At 40.8% G+C, this 27,981-nt stretch overlaps 1 protein-coding gene across 1 annotated transcript; it reads left to right on the top strand.

Annotated features, from left to right (window-relative positions):
- The first annotated feature begins 29 nt into the window (after positions 1–29).
- EXOG (exo/endonuclease G) lies at positions 30–27,251 on the top strand. Its single transcript, XM_008710154.2, has 6 exons — positions 30–233; positions 2,050–2,199; positions 5,454–5,593; positions 6,870–6,946; positions 8,754–8,868; positions 24,800–27,251. Exons 1-6 carry the CDS (start codon positions 71–73, stop codon positions 25,259–25,261), a joined length of 1,107 nt encoding a protein of 368 aa, XP_008708376.2. The 5' UTR covers positions 30–70; the 3' UTR covers positions 25,262–27,251.
- Positions 27,252–27,981: the final 730 nt, after the last annotated feature.

Genomic DNA, 27,981 nt, shown 5'->3' with positions numbered 1-27,981 from the left:
GCGATTGGCTTTCAGGCGTCAGAGCCGGTGTGCGCACGCGCGACTGCAAAAGGCAGGTGCTTCGGCTAAGATGGCTGCCAAAAGTTTTGCTTCCCGCCTCAGAGGCTCCGGGCGCTTTCTGAGTGTCTTTGTGGCGGGAGCTGTGGTGGGCGCCGCCGGAGGCGGGTTCACGGCCATGAAGTTGCTCCGGAGTCAGGGCGCTGAGGCAGCGTTGGCGGTGAGGGAGACCGACGGTAAGTCCGTAGGCCTGCTCTTCCTTCCCTGGCCCAGGTTTCGGGCCGGATTCCTACCTCCGGCGTGAATTCTAATTCTCGGTCCGCGCGACTTTTCTCCCTTTGCCGCCCCGAGCCCGGCGGTCCTGGGTTTTCATCCTTTCTACTCGTCCCTCCTGGCCTCCCCGCTCCACCTGGCGCCTCGCCTGCCTCTTTCGCTTACTTTTCCATCTTCATTTTCTCGTCGTCTACCCCCGAAGTTATTTATCACATGTATGTTTTTAATGTCTGTAATCTCCATTAGGTCGTTAGCTCCGTAACAGCTCGGACTATGTTTTGTTCTTCACCATATACACAGTCCAGTACCTGGTACATAATTGACAGTTAAGTGTGGAAGAATGAATAAATTAACACCTAGTTTTAGCATATTAGTTAATTGTCCTCATTTTGCCTTCGTTCAAATGAAGAGTACCGCATTAACCCTAAAAACGAATCTGTCAGGTTATTTTATCAGCAAAAAAGTGGGCTTATTTCGGAAGAGTAGGGAATTAACAATCCAGGACAAGCAAGCGATGGCAAAACCATAGGCAAGTCCAGCAACCAAAGGAGAGGAACTTTATGGAGAGGACGGAGGAAGTTAGGAGGGGTTGTTTTGCAAAGTCCAGGGGTAGTCAGCTTCTTGTAGAAGTTGCACTGTCTTTCCCTGTTGGGGGCCTGTAGTTGATTCTTTCTCTTGCTAGTTCTTCTGTCAGGGTCTGTAATTGACAGCTTTCCTGTAATTGACAGAGAGTGGAATGGCTCCCCCTTCCAGCTTCCCCTTCTTGCAGCAGAGTCCACTTTCCTGAGGTTTCCCTTTATTAATTTTCACACCTGCTAGCCCTTCTGCAAAGCATATAACTTCTCAAGCTACTAGGGGTACCTTATATTTAACAATGAAAATGAGCTCATGCTCATTTTTTAAAAAAGATTTTATTTATTTTTGCGAGAGAGAGAGAAAGAGAGAACGAGTAGGGGGTAGGGAGAGAGGGGCATAGGGAGAAGTAGACTTCCCACTGAGCAAGGACCCCGATGAGGGGCTCGATCCTAGGACCCTGGGATCATGACCTGAGCTGAAGGCAGACGCTCAACCAACTGAGCCATACAGGCCTGGAGTTTATGCTCATTTTTTACACTTTCCCTGCCATGCTGATTTAACTTGCTCCTTCTGATACTTGGCATTCAGCAGGAGAACTAGTTGGGTAGGTTGAAGAGCTGGAGAAGGCATCAAGAGAGGGTTATTTTGAAACTGACTCCGTGTTAAATGTGTGCTTGGTTTCTCCGAGTAGGAAGAGTAAGACCAGTATTATCACTGTGTCGCTGCAGCGCACGTCTTTGCCTCAGTTCCAGAATGATGGATGATAGTCTTTTAAAATGTTTATAAAAGGCTGTGTTTTTGTCCCCACACTAACTCTTTTAATGTAATGAAGAAGTAGGCTTTTTCCCATTAAATCATATCAGTGACTAGGAATGACTTGTTTTTCCTTTGCTGCTTTTGTATACACGGTACTTTATGGGGCAGAGATTTGGACATTTGATGTGATAGACCAGTAAGATCAGGTCCTTATTTAAAAGTTAATGAGATAGCTGCAGTTTATCTTGTTTGTTAAAACTGATTATAGGCAAAGCCTACTGTCTCTTTTCTCTGCGTTGGAAATAATTGCAAAATGAGATCTGGTAGATTAGCCTTTTGAGTCAGTTCTTTGTAAGTCTCACCCCTCTGCCTTATCATTTTTTGTTCCTAGTAAAAGTTACTAATTATTTGTTATTTTTGTCCCCTTCTCCCCCTTTTCATTTTTAGGTTCTGCAGAAAAGGCTCTCTTGGAACAATTTGGAGTCCCTTTAACTGGAACAGAGACTAGGCATTACACTAATCATGCCTTGTCTTATGATCAGTCAAAGCGGGTGCCTAGATGGGTTCTTGAACATATATCCAAAAGCAAGATAATGGGTAGGTGGTTAGAAGTAAAGGCATTGGTGAAAGGTGTTTACAAATTTAGAACAAGGGGGATTATTGATTCAACCTTTTTCACATTCCAGCACATTTAGATAATGATGATGTCTGTATGGTGTACTTAGATGAATGGACCTGCCTGGTAACCAAGGAGCTCCAGACCCTTCCCAGCTTTCTAAGGAGCTGAGAGGATCAGTATCTTGACATATGAGTTGGAGGCTCTGTCCTAAATATTGCTACAAGTAGCAGTATTTGTTCATTATCTCCACAAATAATTTTAAAGTGCCTATCACATGTCTGGCACTGTGCTGAGCCTTGGGACCAGAGCAGATAGTCTCTCGTTCTTTGCACTTTGAGTTAACATGGGGGGGGGGATTTGACCTATCAAACAATCATGAATGTATAATTATTATTGGTAATAACTGTTCTGAAGGACAAGTGATTGCAAGTTGGATTAGTATAAATAAGGAACAGTGAAGAATATGATGAGCAATGATATAGGAGAACCTGATTTTGATTAGGAAGGCTTCTCCAAGAAAATGGCTTGGAGGGTAGATGCTGTTGCCTAGGCAGAGGAGTTGGGTGGTCCATGGACTGTGGACAGGAGCATTCCAGACAGAAAGAAAAGCACAGCTGCATCTCTGAAGGCCCCAATGTGAAGAGTTTTGTTCCTTTAGGGAACTAAAAGAAGGCCAGAGTGGCCGGAGCAAGGGAGAACATGTGAAAGGAGAGACTGGAGAGGTAGGCAGGCATGTAAGTCTGTTCATGTTTTTTTTTTTTTTATGTTTTTTTTATGTCTTGGTGGATTCTTGTAATTAAAATGACCAGACCTTGATATTTAATATTAAATTGGTTTCCATGTAGATTATTCTAGTTTACACTATCCACTGTTAACTACTTGTCCTGTCTTTCACTCATAATGAGCATTACTAATTTAATAGCTGATTTTATTTCCATCTATTGGTTACCAGTGAAAGTAAATATTTTGTGAATTATTCTTTGTGAGTTATTTTTACCATTTTCAGTTGGGATATTGTTTTTTGAATTGATTTGTGGGAGTTCTTTATGTGTTAAGGTATTACCTTTTGTCATAGTTGTCTTATTTATTTATTTGCCTTTTAATTTGCTGTAAGGCCCACACATTATTTCTCCTTTGCTTTACAGTACATACTCTGTTTATGTATATTAAAATGCTGATGTTTAAATGAGTGTATGCCTTTCTAGAGTCAAACCAACCAGCAGAATAGCAGGAGCCTTGGACTTTGCTTGCTACCAGAAGGAGACTGATGTATTTGGAAACTTTTTCATAGCAGTTGAGAATTGATTGTAAACTTACATCAAGAGAAACTCACTTGATTTAGTTTCAAGCCTAATGAATTTCCTTTAAATATAAAACTTTTCCCAAGATGTAAGGAATTTCGTCTTTACTAATTTTATCCTGCTATTAAATTACCATTTTCAGAGGCATATAAGAAAAATACTGCATTTCACATTATAATGTGTAATTTGAGGAGGTAAAATAATATTTGAAAACAGGAAGCAGTATACTTGTGATTTACTTGATTTTAGTCTTCTGTTTTCAGTAATGACAGACTAGATTACTCAGACTGACTCTCTGCTAAAAAAAAGGAAATGTTATTAGCAGACTGACTGTCTGCTAAAAACAATAGGAAATATGTAAAAAAAAAATCACTTAAAAAAAAGTCAGCATGATAGTGGTGAATTGGCAAGCCAATATCTGGGGGAAAGCCAGAATCCAGAGAGGTAAGGGCAGTCCTGGTAAACCAAAGCCACATTGCTTTTGATTCTGCACCTTTGTAGGGTGAGGGAGACTGAAGGTGAGACCTAGGGCTCACCCAGGGTAGATTGTCTTATAGGAGACCCTCCCCACATTAGCCTGGAACCCCAGGGTGCACCCCTTCCATTAGCCTGGAACCCCAGGGAGGATGGGGGAGCCAGAACTAACCTGCCTGCTCACCATAGGGGACTATACAGAAGGTTTTCTTGACACTGAGTAGGAAAGGGTCAAAAGGAAAATAAAAAGTTTGTTCCAGGGAAGTGGAGGCCACAGACTGGCTATCATGCAGACGTATAGCCGGAAGCCATGGAGCCTGTATAGATCAAGTCCTGAAGCCCTGATCTTGGTTTAACACAGTTCTTCACTGGCAGTGCTTCCAGGTACCCTGACAGAAACAAATTTACATCCATCTCAAGGAAGGTATCTTCATTCTAGGCCTTTGGAAATTCCCACAGATGAATTTTCAAGGGCGGTGAGCACCGGGCAAAGATAACCAGGCTTGTAAGGAAGTGATTCCAGTGGTGATGACACGTAAGAGAAGCTTACTAATAATTTCTTCTGTTATTTTTTTCTTTATGAAGTGGTTCTAAAAAGCTCAGTATCATAATTTATTCTGAGTCTTGGGATCTGATCATTTAAAATTTTTCTGGCTGAATGAAATGACACTGTAATCAGTAACTTCATTGGTCTCCATTTTAAACTTTATTGAGTAGCAGTCTGAGTCTGTTCCATTTATCCCTATTATTTTTGTAATTTAACAAGATCTGGCCTAATGACAATGAGAAATGTGGTCTTAGGGTTTGCTGATGTCCACTGTGGCAAACTATCCTGGAGGTGTGAGAATATAAATAAAATTGAGATTTTTTTTCTCTCCCTGTGGTACACAGATATTTTGTTCAGTAATTTTTGGATTGAGCTCATAACCTGAATATTTGTTTTGTCATGGCTTGAGAGGCAGCAAGCAAGATATCAGAGACACTCTCCCCCTCCCCTAGGCTGTGGCTGCCCAGAACAAATTGTTTCGTGTCTATATATATCCATTATTTCACTACATATAAACTTACCAAATACAGTTGCATAAAATATGATACATGAGGGTCTTTTTAGAAAGCAAGAGTTTATTTAGTATGTAAACTTTTTATATAGTTCTGCTATTTGGTCATTGTTTTTACTTAAATGCTATCTGGGGGATTTTTTGCCTTTAATTTCAAAGGCTAGAAACAGAAGTATATGAGATAGCTACACTGTATGAAAAGCATTCTTTCCTAGACTAGTCCTTGCTAAATTCAGATGAGGTATCTGAACTATCCCAGGAACTTGAGACATGCAAACAATCACTGAGTACTAGCTGCTCAGAGAGATACTAGCCAGCAGCAAACAGCTTGCCTTGCTTAGAGAATCTTGAGGGAAATTTGTCCACTAATAACGTACCATTTTGTATGTTTTTCTTCAGGTGATGCTGACAGAAAACATTGTAAATTCAAGCCTGATCCCAACATCCCTCCAACCTTCAGTGCTTTCAATGAAGACTACATTGGGAGTGGGTGGTCACGAGGACACATGGCTCCAGCAGGAGATAACAAATTCTCATCTGTAGGCATATTTTTTGGGAGGGATGGGAATACAGGGCTGGCAGTATGTATACCATGGGACTTAGGCATTAAAAAATAATAGGAGCCAAACCTTAACATTTGAGAATTTCTGTATTCTTATTTTATATTTTCCTTCCTGACTATAATTCCTTTGTTTGCTCAGATAGTGAAATGTTCTTAAACAGGTTGAAGAAGTAAAACTAAATGCTATGTAAAAGAGAACTGGAGAGCTCTCAGGAGCTGATTATTTATTTATTTATTTATTTATTTTTATTTTGAAAAATTTCAGATCTGTAGAAAAGTTGAGAGTACGGCAGAAACATTTGTATCATACCAAGAAGTGTGTGTATATGTATTTTTGAATATTTGTACAGTGATTTCTAACATACAGTTCATACTCAGATTTGCCAAATTGTCACAGTTGTGTTCTTTACAGCTTTTTTTGACCCAGTGTACAGTCATGAATTACATATTATACTTAGTAGTCATGTCTTTCTAGTCTCCTTTACTTTAGGATTAGTTCTCTGCCAAAAAAAGGAGAGAAATGTCTTTTATGACACTTACTGCATCAACTGTTGGTGATTATTGTCATTAAGATAGTGGTTTTTAACCTTAGATACTCATAAATATCTAGGGATGTTTTGAAAAATCCTAATGCCCAGATCCAGAGCAATTAAATCAGAAACTGTAGGGGTGGAACCCAGGCACCAATATTTTTTAAGCTCCCTGGGTTACTCCATTGTGCATTCAAGGTTGAGAACCACTACTTGAAGAGAAGCTTATTGACGGCTTTCGTGGTTAATACAAGTCAGTGGAAGGAAATAATGGCAGCCTTTCAGGAGTGTGAAACGAACGAACACCTAGTGGCCAGAAATTCAGAGGAACAAGGAATTCTTCTCTGCCACTTTTGAACTAGTATGTTTGTGTTGTAATTACTGAAAGTTGACCTTTATGGAGAAACTCTTTGCAGAGGCTGAACACCAGAATTTATCCTTTAGCTTTATATTGGAAACTTCGCTCTTAGAGTCTACATTACTGGTTTGGATTTTAGGAAGTACAAAGAAAGCTAGCACACCAAACTACTTATTTTGTTATACCCCTATTACGAATAATCATTATTGAGCTTTCTGACCTGAAATAGCTATGGCTTTCATTTATTAAACGAGTAGTCACTGTAATTGCCTCAAGGTAACGGAGCTGGCTTTCAGTGTCTCTTTGTAAAATCTCAAAGGGGAAGGCATTTCATTGCAAGTTACTATTTTTATTTCTTTTCACAGAAAGCCATGGCTGAAACCTTTTACCTTTCTAATATTGTACCTCAGAATTTTGATAATAATGCTGGATATTGGAACAGGTGAGGGGTGAGAGTTTTAAAATGTGGTTCTGTGGGAGATGAATGATGTGCCAGGAGAATGTACTGTGCACCCATCAACTGTTTCTCTTTGTTCAGCAGAAGCTAGCACTACTGAAGGTAAGTACTAAGGACGAGTTGTCTTCGCTGTATGCCAGGAGTACAGTAGTCTGTGGGAGTACAGACTTCAGAACAGCCAGCTCTTGATCATATTTGCCACTGGTCAGAAGTCAAGTTTTGGAAGAAACTACTCAAAGTATTATTACTGAGGTAGTAAGAGATTTTTGAGTATGTGCAGAGGACACTCTATTTTTTTCTTCTTGTATTTCAAGAGTTGCTGAGCTTTTTAAAAAAAGTTTTGGTACAATTAAACATAACTAGTTTTTGATAGACCCTAACAATAAAATCATCTAGGCTTTTTGCACATTTTTGATACTTCTAACCAGTTTTGTCAGGGGATCTCTTTAAGCATCTAAAACTAGCACTGATTGAGGTGGTTTCAGGCTATTGCATTTTCCTCAAACAGAACTTTATGTTTCAAAATAATTAGGAGAGTAATTGTAGCTCCATATTTGTTTTGTCTACATACCCTCCCTTCCCCCACTCATTATTTTAAGCAGGTGACAGGTATATTGTTTTATTTATAAAGTTTTAACGTATTTTTAGAAGGTAAGGATTTTTTAAAAAACTGAAGCAGAGCAAGATTATTGCCGCTAAAAAATTATACAGTAATTCCTTATTGCCAGTTCTACAATTAGTGTTCAGATTTCTCTGATTGTCCTTAATTTTTTATTTCTGGTTGATTGGTTTGAATCAGAATTTAAACAAGGTCAACATATAGATATGTTCTCTTAATGCTCTTTTAATCTGTAGGTTTCCTTTTTTTTTGTATGTTTTTTGTTTTTTAGCCTCGCAGAATATTTGTTGAAGATCTGGGATATTTGTCTTATGGAGTTGCCTTTTTATTTTGGCTGGTCATGTACCATTTAACATTTTCCTTTCCCAAGGGATATATTTTTGGGAGGATAATTTATCTGATAATTAGGCATATATGTTGTGAGGTATAATACTGCTGATTTTACTTTTTAGATAGGGAAGCTGAGGGATGATGACATGCATTGTTATCTCTCATAAATCTCTCCAACTGTAGTATAAGAAAGTGCATATTAAACCTACTTGCCATTTTTATCTAGTAAATTAGTAAAACCATTTTTAATTGATAAATCCCAGTGTTGTAAAGATTGCTGTGAAACTGTGGTGTTGTATTTTGGAGTTTATAGAGTAAATTGGTACAATACCATTAAAATATTACTTTTACATATAATCAGGTGTTATTAAAATACATATTCAGTAAAGTAATTCTGGCCCTTGAAATTTATCCTAAGGAATGTTGCATTATATAAGAAATGTTAGGATAAACCCAGTTGCCTCACGGTAGGAATGGTTAAATAAATAAGGTGTATCAGTTTGTTGAAATCATACATAACTCTTCAGAAAAGATTGAGAACTACAACATAGAAAGATAAGGGAGAAGACAAAAAAAAATTTCAGTTCTAAAATGTACACTCAGTGCACACACAGGAAAATGTAAGTAGTTGTGAGTGCATATAATTTTTAAGTTTTCTTGTGCAGCGAAGAACTGGAAAGATAATGGTTTATATCCTTAGTGTTTTGTGCAATATTTGCTTGTTCACATTCATTTGTCAAATTCAGCATTCCTGGTATCTTTCCTAGGGATTTGATATGGTTTGCTTCTTTTCTATATTTATGTCTGTGTGAATATCACACCTTTTTTTGCTTTGTTTTTCAGAATGGAAATGTACTGTCGAGAACTGACGGAGAGGTTTGAAGATGTTTGGATAGTATCTGGACCGTTGACCTTACCTCAGACTGGAAGTGATGGAAAGAAAACAGTTAGTTATCAGGTAGGGACATGTTTTAACATTCAGGCTTATGTTATTTGTATGAGATTATAATTTCATAATGTATTCTACTTTTTAATTTTATTTATTGAATACCTGTTGGAATGATAGGCACAGGGGATGTAATGATGGATTAAAAAGCAACCACTGATTTTAAGGAGCTCACAGTTTAGAAAGGGAGACAAAAACAAAAAACAAAAAGGGAGACAGACGTGTTATCAGTTAATCACATAAAAGTCTGATATGGTGTGCCAGAGATGAATACGTAGATGAAGGGGTATAGCAAGAGCACTGACCAGCTCTTTTGGTGTGGCTTGGGAAGACTTAATAGAGGAAGTGATTTTTGAGCTAGATCTTGACAGATGAGTAAGAGTAAACTGAGTCGGTGAATCACTATATTGTACACCTGAAACTAATGTAACACTGTATGTTAACTATACTGGAATTAAAATTTTTAAGAATGGGAGGAAAATGAGTAAACCGAGTCAGGAGGGGAGCATGGGAATTCCAAAAGCTGGAGCAGTGTAAGCACAGAACATTTGGGATTGACAAGATAGTTCTGGAATTCAGGTGTCATTGAAGATATTGGAGCTTAGGGTACAAAAGAGTATGGATGGCTCACAGGGAATGAGGATTTCTACAACAACAGGACAGGGGCCAGATGGTAGAGGGCTTTGTATCCATGAAGGCTTGCATTTTGCTTTTTGGACAGTGAGAAGTCATAGGTTTGTTTTAAGCATGGGAAATGTGATTTGTTAGGGGTTTTATTAAGAGTATTCTGATGGGGCGCCTGGGTGGCACAGCGGTTAAGCGTCTGCCTTCGGCTCAGGGCGTGATCCTGGCGTTATGGGATCGAGCCCCACATCAGGCTCCTCTGCTATGAGCCTGCTTCTTCCTCTCCTGCTCCCCCTGCTTGTGTTCCCTCTCTCGCTGGCTGTCTCTATCCTGTCGAATAAATAAATAAAATCTTAAAAAAAAAAAAAAAAAAAAAGAGTATTCTGAGCACCGTGCAGAGAGGTAGGTGAGGAAGGAGTGTTTGAAAGAGAAGTCAGAGATGAGGAGGTGAATGGGACATTACTGCTGTGGTCCATATGAGAAAAGACACAGGGCCCAACTCAGGCAGCTAGAGTGAGGATGATAGAGGAATATAGGAAAGCATAACCACGAATTCACTTTCTGGCTGAGGAAGAGGGAAAAGTTCAGGATCACATTTAGATGGCAGTGAGTGGAAAAGTGGGAAGAGCAGCTTTTCTTTTAGATGCTTGAGTTTTTTTAAAAAGATGAAGGTTTTTTTTTTTTCATGTAAGTTGTTTAAGAACTTTATAGACTGAAGGAAAGAGGTTAAACTAGAAGAGTATAATTAGTGGTGTGAGGGCTTACACATCTGATGTTGATGTGAAAGATTGAGGATTGCATCTGGAGGGTAGCTGAATTAATACAGTGATGTCATGAGATCTGTACAGGGTGGGGAACTGATGGAGTGGGGAAGACGTGATAGAGTAAGTAAAAGGGATTGAAGGACTTTCCTGTAGGTCAAAGCGATGTATTTGGAGGGAACACCTAGTTCAGTTCTAGGAATAAAGCAGATATTTAATAAGTAATGGTTAGGATATATGATTACTAGGAGAGTCTGTGGTAAAATTAAATGAGCTGAGAAACAGATTAAGGGAAAAAAAACCAAAAAAACTTTAGGGTATGTTCTGTCCCGCTTGACTTGCTTTTTATCAGCCTGTCTGGATCAGATGCATAGTGACGTGTAAGCAGCCAGGTGCTTACACCCTCAGAGTATTCTAGGAGTTCTTACGGGAGGTGGCAAAGGAGTTAGTATTTTAAGTAGATTAATTTCTCTCCTCTGATCAATTCGCTAATTTAATTTTAGTATTTTTTGTTATATTAGAAGAAAAAAATGGCTTAAAGCTCCTTATGTTCTCTTATTTTTTAAATATTAATTATTCTTGAGCTTTGTTAAATCCGCTTTACTCTTACATTGGAAAAGAGATTCTCCTGACTGACTTTTAAAATCTTAAGTGATCAAGTTCGTTTTTTGTGTGCTTTGTTTTCATAAAATTGAAAGATTTATATGACTAGCTTACTGTGTAGTAGACGAAAAATTAAAGTTTCAAAGGAAAAATTAACCAGTAATTAAGAGCATTTCACTAACAGTTTTTTTGGGGTGGCTATTTCTCTTAAATATGTGTTGGCCAAATGCTGTAGTGGAAAGTATATTGCTTTTCTTAAACTGGTATAATTTTTAAAAAATATAACTTACACAGAATATTATGTATCTGCCAGCTCTTTCTGCTGAACGGGCCTGGAAGCAGTGATTCACAGTTAACAGTGAGCATACCTTGAGACCAGATCTTGTTTCTAAAAAACCATTTCCGAGTGGAAGAATGTGGCACGCGGGGAAGTGGCTGATTCCAGGGCTGGTGCAGGGAAAGTACGAAATGATGGGGACGTGTCAGAAAGATGTAGACATCAGCTTGCAGGAGTTCCACCTTACCGTGGGGCTGTTTGATATCAAAGTATAATGGACTATAGACCCACTGAGTTGTATAAGAATCCTTACTTCTGACACATAAGTTAATACATGAGTGTAAGGAACAACTTCTGCTTACTGTAGAATGTCAACTAATACATTATAAGAATGAAAGAATTAGAAAAATCATTTTGCAACCATCATGGTAATAAGTGATTCAGACAAGAATCACCAGTGGATGCTAAATCTAGTGAGTGAAAGTTTTATGAAAAGAGGAAGTTTATGTAGTTAAAAAGAGTCTCTTCACAAATTAGTAACAAAGCAAGAAATGGTAACTGTACAGTGGAGAAACTTTCCCTTAACCAAGTGATCAACGTTCATATTGTCAGTAATGGGATTACTGATAAACTGTATTTCCTGGTGTGATGCACTGAGAAGAATACAGGATCACTTCTGTGATATTTCTGCTAAAAAGCATAGCAGTGAATCTCACCATGCAGAAATAACAGGCAAAACCCACCGAGGGTCATTCTGTAAAACAGCTGCCTTGTACTCTTCAGACATGTTAGCGTCATAAAAGACAACGGTGAGAAATTATTCCAGATTAATGGAGACTAACGAGTCCGGAAAACAAAATGCATTATGTGATCTCAGGTCAGATCCTAGGTCAGAATAGAAATGTTACTAAAAAGGACATTATTGGGACAGTTGGCAACATTTGAGGTCTGTAGGTTAGATCATTATATGTTATCAGTGTTAAATTTCCTGATTTTGATAACCATACCATGATTATATAAGTGGATGTCTTTGCTCTTAGGAAATACATCCTGAAGGATGTGTCTATGACTTATTTTCAAAGGGTTTAGGGGAAGGCAACCCTGTCGGGACCCCTTGCACTCTTGAGAGCTTTTTCTGTATCTTCACTTAATAAAACTCAATTTACTCGCAAAAACAACCAACCAACAAACAAAAACACAAAGGGTTTAGGGAAAAGAAAAATATGGAGGGAGAAGGAATAATAAAGCAAATTGGGCAAAAAAACAGTTGAATCTGTGAAGAGCACACAGATATTCTTTGTGCAAATCTTGTAAATTCTGTATTTGAAATTAATTGAGAGTGATACATATGTACATATATTTTAGTATATCTTCTCTATATCAGAATTCTTAATTACACTGGAATATATAAAACTAACCACTAAGAAGACTTACCTTGCTTCTCCTAAATAGCTTATCAGTGACTGCTATTCAAGCCTTAAAGAGAGTTTCAAAAGAGACCTGTCAGCTCTCCTCACTGGAATTAGTGTCATGGTGATGAAATGTGGGAGAGCAGTCAAGATCAGCTTCCTGAAGAGTAGACTCTGAATAATAATCATGTTTTTTGGTTTTTATGTGAAAGCCTTATTGGTCTTAGGTCTTTATTTTCAAGTTCTGGGCCTCTGAACCTGTATTGTCAGTTTCCCATGTTCATATTACTTCATAGGACCTGTGAATGCTCACTGGTAAGTCTTTAGTCCAGCAAATCTTCCAGTGCCTGTCATATGGAAGGAGGAATGTATACAGAATTAATCATAAATGACATGCCTTAAACTACACTCTCGATTACTTTCTCCCTTTCTTTCCTGGATTTCACATCTGCAAGTCATCTGTCCTGATTTCTTTGAGTCAACAACTGTTATGCATTCTCTTTTTTTTTTTTTTTTTTTAAGATTTTATTTATTTATGTGACAGAGAGACAGCCAGCGAGAGAGGGAACACAAGCAGGGGGAGTGAGGGAGGAAGAAGCAGGCTCATAGCGGAGGAGTCCGATGTGGGGCTCGATCCCAGAACGCCGGGATCACGCCCTGAGCCGAAGGCAGACACTTAACGACTGCGCTACCCAGGCGCCCCTGCATTCTCTTTCTTAATAATTTCTACTCAGATTTTGCTGAAGCTCTGAACACCTCCAGTGTAGGCAGAGGCCTCCAGTGACTTTCTCTGCCTCCATTTCTGTTGGTGTCAGTCTGTCTGGAGTCCAGAAATCATGACAGAGAAAGTATACATTTTTGGTTTTCTCATTCTCAAAAGCATCAGAAATGAGTAATACCAAAAGAACAGAAAAGGAAACTTCATTTGTACTGAAATCAGGACATGTCCATAGTCATATCAAGAATTTCAAATAATATCTGAAAGGTACAGTGCATTTGGACTAAATTATAAAAGGTTATTTTTTTTAAAGCTTTTGTTTATTTATTAGAGAATGAGAATGAGCAGGGAGGAGGGGCAGAGAGAGAGAGAGAGAGAGAAGCAGACTCCGCGTTGAGCAGGGATCTTGACATGGGGCTCCATCCCAGGACCTGGAGATCATGACCTGGGCTGAAGGCAAATGCCTAAGTGACTGAGCCACCCAGGCACCCCAGGTTATTAATTTGACATGTGTTCTTTTATCAAAGCATGGGGCAGGGTACTGAAATTAGTAAAGTTTTTAGTAAGGAAGAGTTTCTTAGATTCTTTTTTTTTTCCCCTTTCTCTTCCACAGAACCTTAGAGAACAGATGCCTTTCTATTAATTTTAAAGCCTTTGAATCTATTCTTCATTAATTCCATATTATGTTAGAAGTTGTGAAGTTAGGGGTGGCTGGGTGGCTCAGTTGGTTAAGCGTCTGCCTTCGGCTCAGGTCATGATATCAGGATCGAACCCCACATCAGGCTCCCTGCTCAGTGTGGAGTCTGCTTCTCCCTCTCCCTCTACCTGCAGTTCCCCCTGCTTGTACTCTCTCTGTCTGTCAAATAAATAAAAATCTTAAGGGGCGCTTGGGTGGCTCAGCCGTTAAGCGTCTGCCTTCGGCTCAGGGCGTGATCCCGGCGTTCTGGGATCGAGCCCCACATCAGGCTCCTCTTCTGGGAGCCTGCTTCTTCCCCTCCCACTCCCTCTGCCTGTGTTCCCTCTCTCGCTGGCTGTGTCTCTCTCTGTCAAATAAATACATAAACTCTTTAAGAAAATAAAAAAAAAATAAAATCTTTAAAAAAAGTTATGAAGTTAGATACGTATATTAAACATAGTTTAATCTTGATGCTTTTGTTCCCCCCCACCACCATGGCATTGAAGCCATAATTGCCAGTCTTTTTATTTTTTTTTTTAAAGATTTTATTTATTTGAGAAAGAGAGAGCATGTGAGTAGAGGGAGGAGCAGAGGTAGAGGGATAAGCAGACTCTGCACTGAGCATAGAGCCCCATACGGGGCTTGATCTCGGGACCCTGAGATCATGAGCTGAAACGAAGAGTTGGATGCTTAACTGACTGAGCCGCCCAGGTGCCCCTTTAATTGCCAGTCTTTTTTTTTTTTTTTTTTTTTAAGATTTTATTTGAGAGAGCATGAGAGAGCAAGAAAGCCTGTGCACGAGAAGCAGAGAGGGGCAGTGGGAGAGGGAGAAGCAGACTCCCTGCTGAGCAGGGAGCCCGACAGGGGACTCGATCCCAGAATCCTGGGATCATGACCTGGGCCAAAGGCAGACACTTAACTGACTGAGCCACCCAGGCTCCCTAATTGCCAGTCTTTTAATGAGCCTTGAATTTAAACTTTAAAAATTTTTTTGTTATGGAACTCTACGTGCGTAGTAATGAAAATGTTAAACCTTAAAGTATATGACATTGTAATGAAATTCAAATAGTATAAGGTATGAGAGGGATAGTCAGCTCCTGGTCCCAGTCCCATTGTCCAGTTTCCTAGTTCTTCTGCTTGGTTATCTCTCTCTTGAGAATAATGGGTGCTAAACTGTATTTCTTAATTTTGATTTACCCATTTTAAACAATCTCTGTTATGCTTTCACATGAAATTTCTTTAGTTCACTTCACACATTGTTCCGTTATCTGTCATTCATGTTAGTTTTTGTTCTCCTATTGGTAAACTTTATGTCATAAACTTTATAAAATATACTTAAACCTTTACTTCTTGATCTGTCACGTATGTACTGTCGAGGTTTATAGCATTGACATATGTGTTTGCTAGCTACAGTTTGGTCGGAACTTTCCCTGTAGCAGATACCTAAGACAGAGGCCTCCTGTGGCACATCTAGCCCGTAGATGATTTGCCTTGGTTCGCACAGTATGTTGTTTTTGAATTAGTTGGTGATTTTTCATAATTGGGAAGTTTCACATAAAAGTCCAGATATTAGCTTCTCTTAAAAACAGATGACTCAAACCCTTGGCACATATTGCCATAGCTGCATTCACTAGCGGAGAGTAGCAGCTTTCTCCTTTGGTGGAGCCCGTGTTCTTCCATTCATCATAGTCTTCACCTGGCCCATTTCAGCCACTTAAATTTCCTGTCTAGCCCTTGTTGGTCTTTGAGTTTTATAATTCTGACTCTATTGAAAATATAAAAGCAGTATGTATAGTATTAAGAATGTTTAAATAGAACATTTGGATCCGTAAAGCAGTAGATACAATCCTGTATTAGGTCTGCGCCACTGGAGAAATAAGTGTTAACACAAACAACAAAAATCTGAGAAGTGGAAAGTAAAGACAGCAGGGTATTATAATTGCAACTTTAAAAAATGTAGTAATATGCTTTCACTTTCTATTTCAGACCATTTAACCTTACTATCATACTATTTTTTAAAAAGGTAAATCAGTTTCTTCTTGAAGACATCATTCTTGGAGCCCTCTGACTTCTGTTCTAATATGAACCGTTTGTTTCCTCCCTTCCATCTCTTCTTTTCCACCCTCCCTTCTTTCCTTCTTTTTATTCAGCAAATATTTATTAAGCTCCTCCTGTGTACCTGGCCCTGTTCTAGGCATTTCTGATAACAGTAAACAAGGCTGTATGTTATATGGAGCTCAGGTTATAGTGGAGGAGACGCACAATACACAAAACGCCTTATTAGAAAAAGAAAACGGGAGGGGTGGGTGGAAAAGAAAGGCAGGATAGGCTGCTAAGGGGAAGTGAGACTGAGCAGAAACCTAAGTGAAGTGAGGGAGTAACCTCTATGAGGAGTTTTCCAGCAAGTGCAAAGACACGGGGGTAGGATCAGCTTGGCGTATTCAAGGAGCCACAAGAATGCCAGTGTGACCAGAGCAGAGAGAGCACCAAAGAGAAGGAGGACAGTTAGAGGGAGGCAATGGGGAGAAGTCCAGATCGTATTCAGGGAGCCGTAACGCTGTTTGATCAGGATAGTGGTACAGTCTGGTTTAGATTTGTAAAGCCCAGTCTGGCTGCTCTATGTGAGGAATAGAAGAATAGCTGGACCACTTAAGAGGCTGATGGAGCAGTCTAAATGAGAAAGTAATAGTGGCTTGACTAGGGGGGTGGTGGTAGAAATGGTGCAGAATGGTCTGATTTAGGATATACCTTGCAGTAGAACTGATGGTACTTTGTAATGGGGTAAATTGTAGACTAAGAGGGAAGGAGGATAACACTTGGCTTCCAGTGTGAGATCATGAAGACCAGAGAGCAGATGTGGAGGTTGGAAATCTGGGGTGCTTTTGGCTATGGGAATGGGAGATTATTTGATGTCCAGGACAGGGTGTGAGTTTGGTTGTCAGAGAGTAGAGGTTGAAGTGGCGATCTGCTTGGGAGTGGTCAGCACACCAGGTGGTATTTAAAGCTATGACGGGATCATGTAAGTGAGCATAGACTGGAGAGAGCAGGTCCGTGGTCTGAACCCTGGGGGCCTCAGACATTTGGAGGTCAAGAAGAGGAGGATCCAGCAAAGGAGACAAAACGAACAATTTTTGAGGGAGGAGAAAAATCTGGAGAGAGCGGTGTCCCAGAAGCCAAGTGACAAAAGTGTTTCAAGGAGGGAACGATGAGTGGAATGTTGAGGGAATAATGAACTGACCATTGGCAACCTCCAATGGTTGTGGTTTTAAGTCAGCTACACATCTGTCTTTCTTTTCAGTACACTCCTGGCTTAGGTCCCTTTTATTTTGGGCTCCCCTTCCCCCTTCTTGGATTCCTTGTTTGTTTTGTTTGGTTGGAGTACATCCTCAGATTCTTTCTGGAGGAGTCATTGGATGGTAAACTTGCTTGTCTGAAAATGTCCTAAAACCCTGGCAGTGGGACTTAGGAATCTGCAGGTGTGACCGACTCTCCTGGGCAATTTTACCTACACTGTAAGGTTTGAGAATCATCCCTCTAGAGAATATTTTTCTAGCTTCATCCCGGAGGCAAGATAATGGCCTGCTGCTTTTGTTGGTTGCACAATAATTCTGTAGATGGATTGGTCAGTCTCACACCTTGATTTTGACACCCTTTATTTACTGGAGTGTAAGGGGCTGTGAAAATCCACGCTTTGACTCCTTCCTCTTTGTTTTATCTAACGTGTCAGCTCCTCCATCTTCCAGAAATTCGTGGCACTTCTTAGTCCACTAATGCTTGTCTCTGCCATTCTCTGCACTTATATGAGTCGATTCTGTGTCAGACCTGTTTGCTGCCCTTTTGTGTATATATGTTATTTTTTAAATTAGGGGGAGAGAGGAGCAGAAGCCTGGGCCCAGGTTGCCATCCTGAACTGGAAACCTCCTTTGGTAACGAATCTTTATTCGTTAGTTTTTTCCACATCCTTGGCAAAGTGAGTTGATACTTTTTAACATTTTACTTTGAAATAATTTCAAATGTGTAGAAAGTTTGTAAGAATAAAGAACCCCCTAACATGTTTCACCTAGACTGGATTGGTTGTTAGCATTCTGCAGCACTTGCCCCCTCTTCTCTAGGCAGACATCTCGTTCTCAGTACTTTCTCAACCATTCCAGCGTTCATTGTAGATATCTTGTCCCTTTCCCCTCCTGAATACTCCATTCTCTCACATAACCACCATATAGTTGTCAAATTCATGAAATTCAGCATATAAGGATATTATCCGGAGTACAGTCCATATTCACATTTTGCCAGTTGCTCCAGTAATGTTCTACATGCAGTTTTTTCCCCCACATTTGGAATGAAGTCCAGAATCATGCATTGCATTTAGCTGTCATGTCTCTTTAGTCTTCTTTAATCACAGTCTCCGCCTTTTTGTCTTTAATGATGTTGACAGTGTTGATGAATATAGGCCAGTTGTTTTGTAGTATGTTCTTCAACTTGGGTTTGTCTCTTGTTTCCTCTGATTAGATTCAGTTATGTTTCTGGCAGAACACCCCAGAGGTGAGCTTGTGTGCCCCTCGGTGCATCCCATCGGCGTGCATAGGCTGTCAGGTTGTCCTGTTACTACTGGTGGTATTAACTTAGATCACTTGATAAAGGTGGCATCCTCGAGATTTCTTCACTGCTAAGTTATCATTTCCCCTTTTCCTCTTCAGATTGTCACCTGCTAGTTTTAGCAGTCACTGAAGATTCTACCCTGAATCAGTTATTACTATGATTGTTGCCGAGTAATGATTTTCTAACTCTTATTTCCTCTGCTTTTAGTAATTGACACTCTACTATAAGAAAGAGCTTTTCCTTACTATTCTTATATCAATATGAACTGATGGACTCTTGTTTTGTTCAGTTAGTTTTAATCAGTCTGCTGTGTATTCGTTTTGATGCTCAAAGTGTCTTCAGTTTGGCCAGTGGGAGCCCCTTCAGGCTGTCTCCTGTGTGCTTTGACACATCCTCATTGTATTCTCAGCGCTTCTACTTTCTGGCGTAACGTGATATTCCAGGCTCATCTTGGCCAGACTCTGGGATCAGCCATTTCTCCAAGGAGCCCTGGTTTCTTTTAATGGGGTTTGGTATTTAGAAACCAGGATCTGGATGACAAGTTGATTCTTGAGTGCTCGGTCTGCTGTTGGCTTGTCATGTGTGTTCACCACATTTATTTTTAGCCTTTTAGAGTGGGTGGAGAGAGCCCCAAAGAACATAGTATACAAATTCTATTGCCTTTAGTGGCTCACCGTTGGGAAGGCCTTTTTTCTCCATCTTCATTGTTCCTTTGTGGGGTTTTTTTTTGAGATGTATAGACCCTGGTCATAAAGAAAGCACTTACCTGTGTGCGTGTGTTATGTGTGTGTGTATGCAGAGCTGAATGTTGATAGGAATGTATCTCCCTAGAGGGGGATGTTGTTTTTTATTTTTTTTTTAGAATTGTATCAAAGTGATTTACTTTTTATATTTTTATTTTTCACCAACAGCTTCTCTGTAGTAATGGAGCTTTTGTTAGATGTGACATTATTTTTTCAGATCAAATGATTTCAGGTGGAATTTTAAAGTTAAAAATCTGTAGTGTTAACATGAAAGCAAAATATGATGCTTTGGTAAATTAAATTGGAAAAACTGTTTCAGCTTGCCATTTCAAGAATTTAGTTGGGCCAAATGTTTTATACATATACGTACACACATATACATACACGTAAACTTGGGAAAATTTGGTTAAGGAAAACAGACACAGGAGGTGAAGCCAGCAGGGGGAAGAGATAGAAAAAGGTAGGATATGTGCTGAAAAACAGTAAGTTCCTCAGACAGTTGGGTTAGAGCCCCATACAGGGAGGGAGACAAAAATAAAAGGAAAGGTTGGGGCTGGGTGGCCGAAACCTTAAATGCCCAGCTCAGAAACATTCAGGCTGTTCTCTAGCAATTCATAATAAAACAGTCGTGAATGAAACCATGTCCTTTAGTGATGCTGAGAAAGGGGACACAGCATTACCCAGCTCTAGAGACCATTCTGTTCCTCTCAAGGAATAAGTATTTGAATCATGAATTCCTGTTTCCAAGGGAATGTCTTGCAATTATGTATGGCAATTCAGAATGCCTGGGAAGTGTTTTGTTTACTCAGATCTAGCCATTTAATATTTATTGCTTGTTTACAACTATATTCTGAACCTGATTTTAGGAGAATATAGCTATTAAAAACAAGGGTGTTTATTTAGTTTTTCTGGGCAATGAAACATGTATGTGCGTACTGTGGAGAAGGTGAAGCAAATGAACCGGTGTTAATTGAGGGCTGTATCCACCATCCGATATATAAGCAGTTTCAGACATGCCGTCTCATTCAGTTCTCACAAGCAGTTTTTACAAGGAAGTAGTGGTTATCTTCTTTTAGAGGCAAGGAAATTGAGGTTTAAAGGGGTCAAGTCCAAGTCATGTAGCTAGTCATGGTCAAAGGGGAGATCCAAACATGGGTCTGTCTACTTGTGTGAGAACCGCCAGTCAATCTATAGCATTGTTCTTCGAAGCTCTCAAGAGTCTACAGTAAAGGGGTTGGTGTGCTCTTCCCATGCAGTAGCTTAAGGCCAGGAGGTAGAAGATGGTGAGGATGGAGAGCAGTTGCAAGTGATATCTGCTAGCATGCAAAAATAAGAACAGAAAATGGGCCAAGAGGAGGATCCTTTATAGCTAGGGAGAAATGTCTGTTAGACTATGCAGGAAAGGATCACAGCATCATAGGACTTGAGTGAATGTGAGCCCAGGGGAAGATTAGTAGCAGTGATTTTATCAGAAGTGAGTCATCTGACAGCTCTAATCAGAATCACCCCCTTTATTATAGCTGAGGTCATCCATGTGCTTTCTCTGATGTGCCTGTTTCAAGAAGAGATTGATTCCAGACAAGTGAAACATACCTGAAGATTCTGGCCTGAACATTATAATTGACCTGACAAGAAAGTGAGCTTCAAATTTTTCAACTCGGTGGTGGTGGTGGTGGTGGTGATGGTGGTAATGTTAGAAGTACTTAACAGTCTGTGTGTTTTCATTCTACAGCATTACTTTCCCAGCTAATTCCGAACTAGTTCCTAGAGGGGGAGGAAATTAAAAACATGCCTCCAGGAATCTTGAGGCATCACCTGAAGTGATCTGGGAGTAATTTTTTTTTTTTTTAAATCTCCTGTTTTCTCTTTAGGCAGAGCTTTTGTTCATTTCCGTATCTGTTTTAATTGAAAAATTAATGATTTTACTGGCTGAGTGTCTCCTTACTCCCACCGTACATCTCCAGGTAGAATCGACAGTCTGGGGAGGTGGTGCTTGTTGTACTGCGACTTGGCAGTCAGGCTCTAGGCTCCTTACCCAGAGCAGGCGCCCAGTGTGAGCAGCCCAGTCTCCCTGGGTCTCGGCTGCTGCACAGCTCCTCTAGAGGCCTGACATGCAACGCAAGGGCTGGCCACCTGCCTGTCGAGTTTCCCACATGTTCTGACTCCCTTTTTCCCTTGTTCCTCTGTCTTCTCAGGTAGGGAGTCCCTATTTATCACACTGTCATGGTTTCTTTCACTTGATTGGCTTGACTTTTTAAGGGATTGGTCTCTTGAGGTGTCCGACAATTTTATTTTTGGATTTTTTTTTTTTTTCTTACCCGGGTAGTGTAACCAAATATATCCATCTGATTCTAGCAGGTACATATATTTTCCTGGTGCTGCTGCTTAATTTTATTTACGTCACAGTTGCTATATGTATATGACCTGACAAATGGCAGACCTAGCCTGAATATCATTGTTGCCAGGCTCTTCTGGCACTGAGTCAGCACGAAGGCCCAGTTCTGTGTGTGTGGAGCTGGGGCGGGGGAGAGCAAATTGTCATTTCTGTCTCTTGGACGGAAGGAAACCTCAGGACAGCAGATACAAAAACTAACTTTCGGTGGTGAGTGAGTGCCAGCTTTATGGCTCTTCTATATATCGTGTTTACTATTTACACCCAGTTGATTTCCAGTTTTTGTTACAATCTTGACAAGAGTTCCGTGCTTTTTGGTAATTTAATAGCGGTGAGGATTTCCTCTGTAGAGTACTTTTACATCTACATCTTCTATGACAAGGATTGTTGCTGATTTACTGATGCTGAAGACTTGGTTCATGTTCAGCTCCCGTCTTTTGTTGAGGGTGTCATTTGTGTCCATCCTGCTTCCTCTTGAAACCCTGTTGTCCACTTTTAACTGGTCTAATCATGCTTGATCCCATGTTCCCCACTGTCCCTCAGCAGAACCATCTTTTGTACCAAATGCAGTTACATTCTATCTTTTGAATGACATCTACTACAAAAATTGTTTTTTGCATAGGTCTTGCAGATTTTAAAACTTCTTTTTTAAACTAAGGTGGCTTTGTATCTTCATAACTGTTTTGTGAAATAGGTAGCATGAAGGTAGTTATTACCTATTTAATGAATGAAGAAAGAAGGTGTCAGTGGACAAGACTTGCAGGCTCGTGGCAAAGCCTGGCAACGCTAGGACTTGACCAGGTTTCTAGGGTTCCAGTCCCTAGCAGTTTCTAGAAACATTTTAAGAAAGACTTCTAATTTTCCCAGAATTGGGAGAATTTTATTAAGTAGGTTGAGTTGTCTGCAAAGAAGACAGCTTGAAAATTAGAATTTTTTTTTAAGTCTTAAATTCGAGGAAAAAGTGGATTTTCTGAATTTCCAAATGTTGCTGGTTTGTATTTTAAACAGGTTACAGTTGTTTACTTCCTAAAAGAACAAAGCAGACTGAATCAGAGAAGATAGTGGCTGCGTTTTCATTTTTCTCTTTATTTTTAGGGATAGTATTTTGCTCCTCCTTGTTGAAATATTGTGAGAAGGTCATGGATGAAATAATCCTACTTTGTGGTTCTTAGTAGGAATTTTTGTGTTCGTGAGGATTCTTAAAAGTAGTAATGGATGTCCTCTAGCTATTGTGTGGGCTTTTGAAAACCTAATAGAAATTATTTATTTTTATAAATCTTAAAATGTCAAATTTCTTTACTTTTGGCTGGAGTTTAAGGACTCTGATTAGAAGCCCTGGTTGACAGCAGATGGGCATGATCAATTAGTTACTCTTGAAATTTTTTATTTGTAGACAAAGAGTCCACGAGGAGAGAAAACAATCAAGTGAATGGTCTAGAAGGCTCCTCATACTTGGAGTCTGAGGCTGTGCTGCAGTGATGGAGGATGTCCACCAGATGGCATCAAGGATTTGCTTAACTGTTGGCTCTCCAGCTAACCCTGGAAACCCGTTTAAACTTCTACCCCCTTGTGAACTATGGCTCAGCTGCAGCTGTGCCCTCAGTTCCGGTCCCTCGCTTCCCTAGTGCTGTCTTGTGTTCTGTATTGGCATCTGACCGCATTCTGCCTCCTGTGAAAGCAGTGGGGGTTGACTCCTCCTCTAGGTGGGAAGCTTCTTGAGTACAGACACTAGGGCATTCAGTGTAAAGCTTGCTCCTTTCTATGTTTCCAGCAGTGCCAGCTACAGCCCCTCTGAGTTGCATTGTTGAATTAACATCTGTTGGTGATCTGTGGGCTAATTATGGATCTCCGTAGAGTTCACCTTCAGTGTTTATTGCCTTGAAGAATACGTTCATTTTCCCAGCTGCGTAGATGACTTGTTGGAGGGCTATAGGGTTTTGTGCTTATACATTGTGTACTTCCATAAGCTTTACTCTCAAGTAAGCCCTGACCAGCCACTTTCACTAACTTGAGAGATAATAGTTACAGAAATCAGTTCTGTAGATGGGGCTTCCCTGCAGCCCTGCAGTTGGTCTTGGCAGTGGAACCTCCATGCGTGCCAGACAGCAGATAGCCATGGCATTCTTAGGCTGTGTGCCATGTAGGTAGAAGCCGGGGAAAAGCAGGAAAGAATCCTTGTAGCTCTCATCCCTCTGCCTTCTCTGGGCTCCCAGCACGGCCTCCAGCAGCAGGCAGGTTTGATCAGGAGCAAATAACCACTTGGAGCAAGGCAGAGCTCGGGAGGGGTAGTAGTACATATGCATACTGTAGTTGGGTTGTATCATTTTATTGGAGACCATTAAGGAAATGGATGTTCATTTTTCCTTTTTCAGAAAACAGATACGGCTTTTAAGCCAATTGGAAGGAAATTTGAAAAGGTTCCATAATAATGTTATTTCATTATTAGAGCTGACCTACACAGGCCAGCAGGTTGTTTGCTGGCCTGAGCCTGGCTTTTCTGTTGTGTGGATACCTTTCCAGAATGTTTGGTTTGAGGACATATTCAGAAGTTCTGTGTTTGGTAATAGGCCCAAGAGTGTGCAAAATCAGAGCAAGCAGCATCTACATTTAGTTAATTTAATTTCAAAAATGAGCCACAGTCTAGGTGAAACTGGAGCTAGTAATACCAATGTAGTATGTCTGGCCGCTTTTCTGAGAGCTATTTGTTTAGCTCCCTAGTGAATTTGATAAACTAAGGCCATATTTTTATTTCTCGAGCTGGGAGTTACCAGGCTGGCAGTTTTGACCTTTGAATGTTTAGAGCACCAGAAGTTCTGATTATGTGAGGAAGAGAGAAATCATAGCCTTTCTTTCCTGTTAAAAATCCAGGGCATTTTTTGCCCTTTGCCCTACAAACAGCAGAGGATGTGACCTCTACTCTTTGGGGTGGCATTATTTTAAAGAATGTGATCAGAATCTACCTGTTGGATGCTCATCTTCTCTGTGAACCTGTATTTTGGTTTATTATTACCTTTGGCAGTTGAATTTAAATTCATCGATGGGGTAGCTTATAAATACCTTTGCAGAAATGTGTTGAAAATCTTTTCAGGGGAAATTTGGGGACTGCTAGTATCAGCATTGCTAACATGGCTGCTTTGTTTTTAGGTGATTGGTGAGGACAATGTGGCCGTCCCCTCGCACCTTTATAAGGTGATCCTGGCTCGCAGAAGCCCAGTGTCTACTGAACCGCTGGCACTGGGGGCCTTCGTGGTGCCCAATGAAGCCATTGGCTTCCAACCCCAGTTAAGTGAATTCCAAGTGAGCCTTCAGGACCTGGAGAAGTTATCAGGACTGGTGTTTTTTCCTCATTTGGATAGAACTAGTGGTATCAGGAATATTTGCTCTGTGGACACCTGTAAGCTTCTGGATTTCCAGGAATTCACTCTGTACCTGAGCACAAGAAAGATTGAGGGAGCGCGTTCAGTACTCAGACTGGAAAAGGTCATGGAAAATTTGAAGAATGCAGGGATTGAACCAGATGATTACTTCATGAACCGCTATAAGAAGAAGCTAGAAGAACTCAAAGCTAAGGAGCAGTCAGGAATCCTGGAGAGAAAGCCATCTTAGTTTTTATCTCAGAAGATGTGTGACAACATCTGTAATGAAGCAGGTGTGTCCTCTTCAGGCGAATGTATTTTAGTGGCTTTGCTTTAAAGAAATGATGAAGTGCTAAATTTCGGACTAAATTTCTTCCCAAAAGATGAAAGATCTAAGAAATTCTGTCAAGTTTTTATTTGACACGGGAACTGATTATTAAGGGAACTGTAAGACCTACAGATTTGATGCTGAGCTGAGCTTATGTCGTGTTCACAGAGGACTCTCACCGCCAGAGGATGCTGTTTTTGTCTCTGGACGTTTGTGCCTGAAGGCATTTTGTTTCGTGCCCCTGAATCATGCACTATCTTCGATGTATCTGGTCAGCTTTCTTGGAGCCCCGTGTTGTATGTTTTCTTTCTCTAGGACCCAAGTTGGTCTTGGAGGTGGCTTTTCGATATCCTCTGTGTGCTATCCTGTCCACACGTATTACTGGGTTATGTATTCGTTTCTTGCTCCTTCTCTGACAGACCTGCTGGTCCTCCACTTCTGTCCTAAGAAGCCCTCAGCTACATTTTCCGCTCACCTAGTATGTTCTGTGTACGAAGCTCAATGCTTTGCATGTATTATCGTACAGCGACTCTCCCAGGTGAATATCACTGTCCTCATTTTACACATGAGGACATTAAGCCTTAGGAAGCTTAAGTATTTTGTCCAGGGTTCACCTTTCCAAAGAAGTAACGCACAGAGGTAGGAGGCAGGAGGCGTGTGGGGCCGAGAAGAAAGAATGATGTAGATTGGAATAATCCTGACACAGGCTTTTGACTTAGAAATGTATACACTGGGAATCGGTGATTCTGGGCCCCGCTTGCTAAGAGGGGTCTGGTTTCTTGTCTGCCATCGACTCAAGTCCTCTGACTTGAACCCTCCTTAGCTCTTTGGGAAGAAATAATCACAGGTGTTGGAAAGCTAGAGGGCATTGCTTTGTGGGTTTTATCAGAGGCCTTACTTGCCTCCAGGGATGTAGTTCTTTCAGTGACCAGATGGTGCCAGATTGCTGTGTTCTTTGCTTTCTAGGTGAGCAGTTTGTTCCAGAGGTTAAGGGACCTAAGAAGGGTCTGTGTCCACAGATTCACCAGCTCATGGTTTGCTTCCCTTGGGTCTGCTTGCCTACCTGGGTAGCACAGGGCAGGTGGTGCTTTGGGCCAAAGACTCAAAGACAATTCTGATTATCTCTAAGGGAGACCGGCTGTTTTTTGAGCCAGATTTCTAGATTTGGGTTTACGTGGAATCCTTTCAGGGGCCACCATAAGTATAGGCAGTGAAATACCTTAAAATAGGGCCCCAAAACTTGTATAAACGTATCCTAGCTCTGCCGTCTTTCCAAGTGGTATTTTACAAGAACAGTTTTTGTGGTGTTTTGTGTGTTCGTTTCTAACAGAAATGCCAAGGCTTTAAGATAAAGGTAAGATGATAATGATTGACCTTGTTCTGCTCCTTTGTTTAGATAAAAAGGAAAGAAGTTGGGGGGTCAGAACACAGTAGCCTGATTAATACCAGTCTGTTTTATCACACTGTTTGCCATTAGCTTATGCCAGTCCTTCTCTTCTCGGGGATAAAGAGCCAAAATGTCACTGTGACCAAAAAATCTGTTACTTTCTCTCCTTGTTGGAAAGGTGATGGTGGGGCCTCCCGGTGCGGTGTTTCTCCCAGAGCCTGAGGGGGCGGCTCTGTGGGAGAAGTCCTGGGTGCTTGGCGTGCGTCTCTAGAGGTGAGCCCCCATCTCCTTTCCCCCACGTCTGGCTCCATGCCCTATTCTGGCCTGAATTTTCTTTAGCCTTGGACTTACTTCCCTTGCTCTTCTCACTCCTGCCCCTGTACCTAGATGGTGGAGAATCTTGATTTTTAGATCAGTACATTGAAGTGCCTTAGGTTTTTAGTATGAAAAGTGCTACCTGGTCATTGTGAAAAATAGAGATCCGTGCTTATAATAAAAGACGCAGTCTCCCAGTCTTCATTTTCACATGGAGAAGTTGTGTTGGTCTATAGGAGTGATGCTTGACTTGTCTGAACACTTCCAGTAAGAGTTCCTCCAGAACAAACTGAAATGTAAATACTCGGTAGAACTTAGAATTTTCCCCAGGATCAGATCACTTCAGCCTCCCCCGGTAGGACTGCTGATTATTTGGACTCGGATGCAGGAGATCCCTAGGCCACTCCCCAGCACGGGTCTGTCCCCTGATCAGATAAACTCGTTACCCACTTGAGCCAGTTAGCCTCCACTTGGTCCTTCCTTGGAGCCAGCCTAATTCTCAGGCTGGGCCTGGGACTCTGCCTTCTGTCCAATGATGCTCAGTATCTTGGCCAAGGGGAAGGCTGCAGCCATCTTCATGGGCTCTGCTGCCAGAAGCCTATCTGTAGGTGAGAGTTATTCCCTGCTCTCCCCACTCCCAGTGACATGTTTATTTGAGACTCCAGGCTCTTTGGTCTCTGGATTGAGAACATTTGACCAATGGCATATGCAGCAAAGGTCGGACAGGTGTGCCAGCCTGTTACTACAGGCTAGCATTGCTGCCTTGCACCTTGACCAAACAACTGAAAACCTCTGCCCCTCCGTCAGGCCTCTGAAGGACCCAGAGGAGAGACATAGTGTGATCTTGAAGGAGCACCCCTTCAGGGCTGGGCTCAGCCTGGAGCAGCCCCACTCTTGGAATGACCCTGCCTCAGCACGTCATTGTCACTCACATCAGCAG

Source organism: Ursus maritimus, unplaced genomic scaffold, assembly GCF_017311325.1.
Source record: "Ursus maritimus isolate PB19 unplaced genomic scaffold, ASM1731132v1 scaffold_20, whole genome shotgun sequence".
Lineage (NCBI taxonomy): Eukaryota > Metazoa > Chordata > Mammalia > Carnivora > Ursidae > Ursus > Ursus maritimus.
Note: the sequence above shows the minus strand (reverse complement) of the source record. Positions and strands in the feature narration are given on the sequence as shown.